The sequence below is a fragment of the Leptonychotes weddellii genome, chromosome 12 (assembly GCF_054177405.1).
Source record: "Leptonychotes weddellii isolate Sample4059 chromosome 12, ASM5417740v2, whole genome shotgun sequence".
NCBI lineage: Eukaryota > Metazoa > Chordata > Mammalia > Carnivora > Phocidae > Leptonychotes > Leptonychotes weddellii.
In genome coordinates, this window is record NC_138380.1 from 11961987 (window position 1) to 11965638 (window position 3652).

At 43.0% G+C, this 3652-nt stretch overlaps 1 protein-coding gene across 1 annotated transcript in view; it reads right to left on the reverse strand.

Annotated features, from left to right (window-relative positions):
- Positions 1-276: 276 nt before the first annotated feature.
- Positions 277-3652, reverse strand: part of NDUFB2 (NADH:ubiquinone oxidoreductase subunit B2) — a 4829-nt gene continuing 1453 nt past the window's right edge. Inside the window, exons 2-4 of the mRNA XM_081800902.1 lie at positions 2633-2687; positions 2064-2166; positions 277-359 (exon numbers count right to left, since the gene is read on the reverse strand). Coding sequence (XP_081657028.1) covers positions 2092-2166; positions 2633-2687 — 130 coding nt within the window. The 3' untranslated portion in view covers positions 277-359; positions 2064-2091. The remainder of the gene's footprint in view (positions 360-2063; positions 2167-2632; positions 2688-3652) is intronic.

The following is a 3652-nucleotide window of genomic DNA, read 5'->3' on the forward strand; positions in this document are numbered from 1 at the left end:
TATTCACTAGGAGGAAGGCAGTCTGGCACTGCAGGTAAGTGCAGGGTCAGACCCAATGTCGCCCCTCATCCATGTGTGACCCACAGGCAAAGTCACTTCATCGGCTTCAGCCTCAACCACTTCACTGGTAAGTGGAGCTAATGTCTGTCTCCACCCCGGGATAACCCCGAGGACCCACTGAAAGGGCCTGTACCCAATTAGGACAGCAGCCGGGGGCACAGGAAATAATCCATAAAGAGTGGCTGTCGTTATCAGAAACATCCAAAACTCAGTTCCTTACTATTGACTGAAACACTTTAATTTTACAACTTCCATGTACAATATGAAGTCCGTAACTGCTCGAAATTCTCACCTGGCTCCTGCAGGGAAACAAAAGTAGAAAGCTTTAAGTACTTTTATTTTCAATCATTCAAATTCATAATTTTGGTTCATTCCATTATTCAAGCATTCACTGAACACGGATTATGGGAGTAGTCTTCTAGAGAAGCAAAGGCACCTTACTTTCTCAAAGAGTTTAGAGCCTCCTCTTTAAAATAAAATATTAACGACCATGTGTGAGAATACTGGGAAATCACAGTAAGAGGAGAGGTTAGTGCCGGCAGACGTATTACACAGGGAAGCAGGGTCCTGGCAGGGCCTGGGGCCTCTGACTGACCCACAGTAAATGCAGAGACACGGAACAGATTGTAACACAGCTTTGCTGCCTGCCCTTCGGTGACTTTTTTTCCCATCCCCCTGGCTCCCTAAAGACCCCAAAACTGCTGTCCATGTTAATAAGCTACTTCTAATTAAAATTAGAGTAACAATACCAACAATATGATGTAACAGGAACACTTTTTCCTTAATGCTTCCTAGCCTTTAAAACAGTTCCCAAAAATAAATAAATAAAACAATTCCCAAGGCATTTTGAGTGATGGCAATTATTTATGTGCAATGATTAATTTAAAAACACTGCATGAGAATGTCTTGACTCCGGGGGCACCTGGGTGGCTCAGTTGGTTAAGCAACTGCCTTCGGCTCAGGTCATGATCCTGGAGTCCCTGGATCGAGTCCCGCATCGGGCTCCCTGCTCGGCAGGGAGTCTGCTTCTCCCTCTGACCCTCCCCCCTCTCATATGCTCGCTCTCTCTCATTCTCTCTGTCTCAAATAAATAAAATCTAAAAAAAAAAAAATGTCTTGACTCCGAGGGGTTTGTGGGAAAAGAGACTCCCTTTTCTAGTACCTACTCCTAGTACCTTCCTTTTGAAAGAAGAAAAACTGATTCCTAATTTGGAAAAATGAAAGGGCCATAACCTTTTAGTGTTTAGGGTTAATTTCCACACAATTCCATATCCTAACATTCCCATATGCTGGAACTTTCCATTTAGACACTCAGGGTGGAGGGCACCTGGGTGGCTCAGTCGGTTAAGTGCCTGCCTTCAGCTCAGGTCACGATCTCAGGGTCCTGGGATCAAGTCCCGCATTCGGCTCCCTGCTCAGCAGGGAGCCTGGAGCTCCGTCTGTCCCTCCCCCCTACTTGTGATCTCTCTCTCTCAAATAAATAAAATTTTTAGAAAAGGAATAAATTTTTTTTAAAAAGTCTTTGATCAACAGATGGCTAAACGGGACCCTAAATTGTAACACAATTCAGGAAAAGAAAATTTTTTAAAAGAAATAGTGAAAAGGAAGATGAGACCAAAAGAAGGGGGTGGGAGGAAGACAGCAAATACAAAAATACTAAAGGCAAAATTAGACATGATATAGTTAATTGTCATCCATGCTTTTAGAAAATGTACCACCTTTGGGCGCCTGGGTGGCTCAGTTGGTTAAGCGACTGCCTTCGGCTCAGGTCATGATCCTGGAGTCCCGGGATCGAGTCCCGCATCGGGCTCCTTGCTCAGCAGGGAGTCCGCTTCTCCCTCTGACCCTCCCCCCTCTCATGCTCTCTCTCTATCTCATTCTCTCTCAAATAAATAAATAAAATCTTTAAAAAAAAAAAGAAAATGTACCACCTTCAAGACCATCATAAAGTCAAACATTTTAATCGACACAAGATAAACTTTAAAAAGGCATTTGGGGCATACCTGCTTGCAAAGAGTTTATTCTACACTTTCAGTCTTCATCATCAGGAAGGATACCTAGTTCTTCATCCGTCCACTGGGAAGGATCTGGATATGGAAAGTGACCCTGGTGACAACCATTAAAAAAAAAGGAAATATTCCATATAATGAATTAAAATATATATATATATATATGGTAAGGCTGTCACATACACAGCCCTTGACAAGTCACAGGAACAAATTCTACTACTTTAACTATTTGACTGTCCAACTGTCCTTCAATTTGCTCAATATGAGCTGTGGCCTGAATTTTAAAAGACCCATTTTGGAGCCACCAGGCTGAGCCAGCATTTCAGTATGTGTTTGTGATGGAGGAAGGCAGACAACAGACTTCAAAGACAGCCCACATCTCGACAATGTGTTGAAGCCCTGGTAAAACAGAATGTCTCAAAATGACCTATCATTGCTGCCGACCCGGGAGAGATCTGGGAGCCTCAGTGGGCTCGTGCATCTTCAGCCCTGATCTAGAACGTATCTGGAGGCATCCTCGTCTCAGGCCAAGCAGCCACATATCCTCCTGACAGCTGACCTACAATGAGGGAGGGGTGACTATGTGCTGCCAATTCACAGACACTAAGCAGCTCTCTACTGCATGACAAGGGCACAGAGAAGTTCTAAGAGAAATGATGCGTCTAAGACGTGCACACTGAAGATTTTTTTCCTATCCTATCTGGATCAGCAAGCACAGATTTCAATGGCTTAAAGGCTTAACTTCCTAGAGAACAGGGTCTGTGTAAAAGTCATAAAAGCTTAGTCAAGGCTAATGACACGTTAGAAAGTTACCACTAGCTAACTTCTCACCTTAAGACAAATTTACCCACATCTCTCCCACCCCAATCTGGCTGCCCTGGGCCCCTAGACAGACTAGATGACATTCAGCATTTAAAGAATTTTTTTTTCAGTCCTCTGTATTTTTTTTTTAATTTTATTCTATTATGTTAGGTTAATCACCATACATTACATCATTAGTTTTTGATGTAGTGGTCCATGATTGTTTGCATATAACACCCAGTGTTCCATACAATACGTGCCCTCTTTAATACCCATCACCAGGCTAACCCATCCCCCCACCCCCTCCCCATTTCTCAGAGTCCATAGTCTCTCATAGTTCGTTTCCCCCTCCGATTCCCCACCTTCTTTTTTCCCTTCCTACTATTTTTTTTTTTTAACATATAATGTATGATTTGTTTCAGAGGTACAGGTCTGTGATTCAACAGTCTTACACAATTCACAGCACTCACCATAGCACATACCCTCCCCAGTGTCTATCACCCAGCCACCCCATCCCTCCCACCCCCCACCATTCCAGCAACCCTCAGTTTGTTTCCTGAGATTAAGAATTCCTCGTATCAGTGAGATCATATGATACATGTCTGATTGACTTATTTCACTTAGCATAATGCCCTCTAATTCCATCCATGTCGTTGCAAATGGCAAGATTTCATTTTTCTGATGGCTGCATAATATTCCATTGTATATATATACCACATCCTCTTTATCCATTCATCTGTTAATGGACATCTTGGCTCTTTCCATAGTTTGGCTATTGTGGA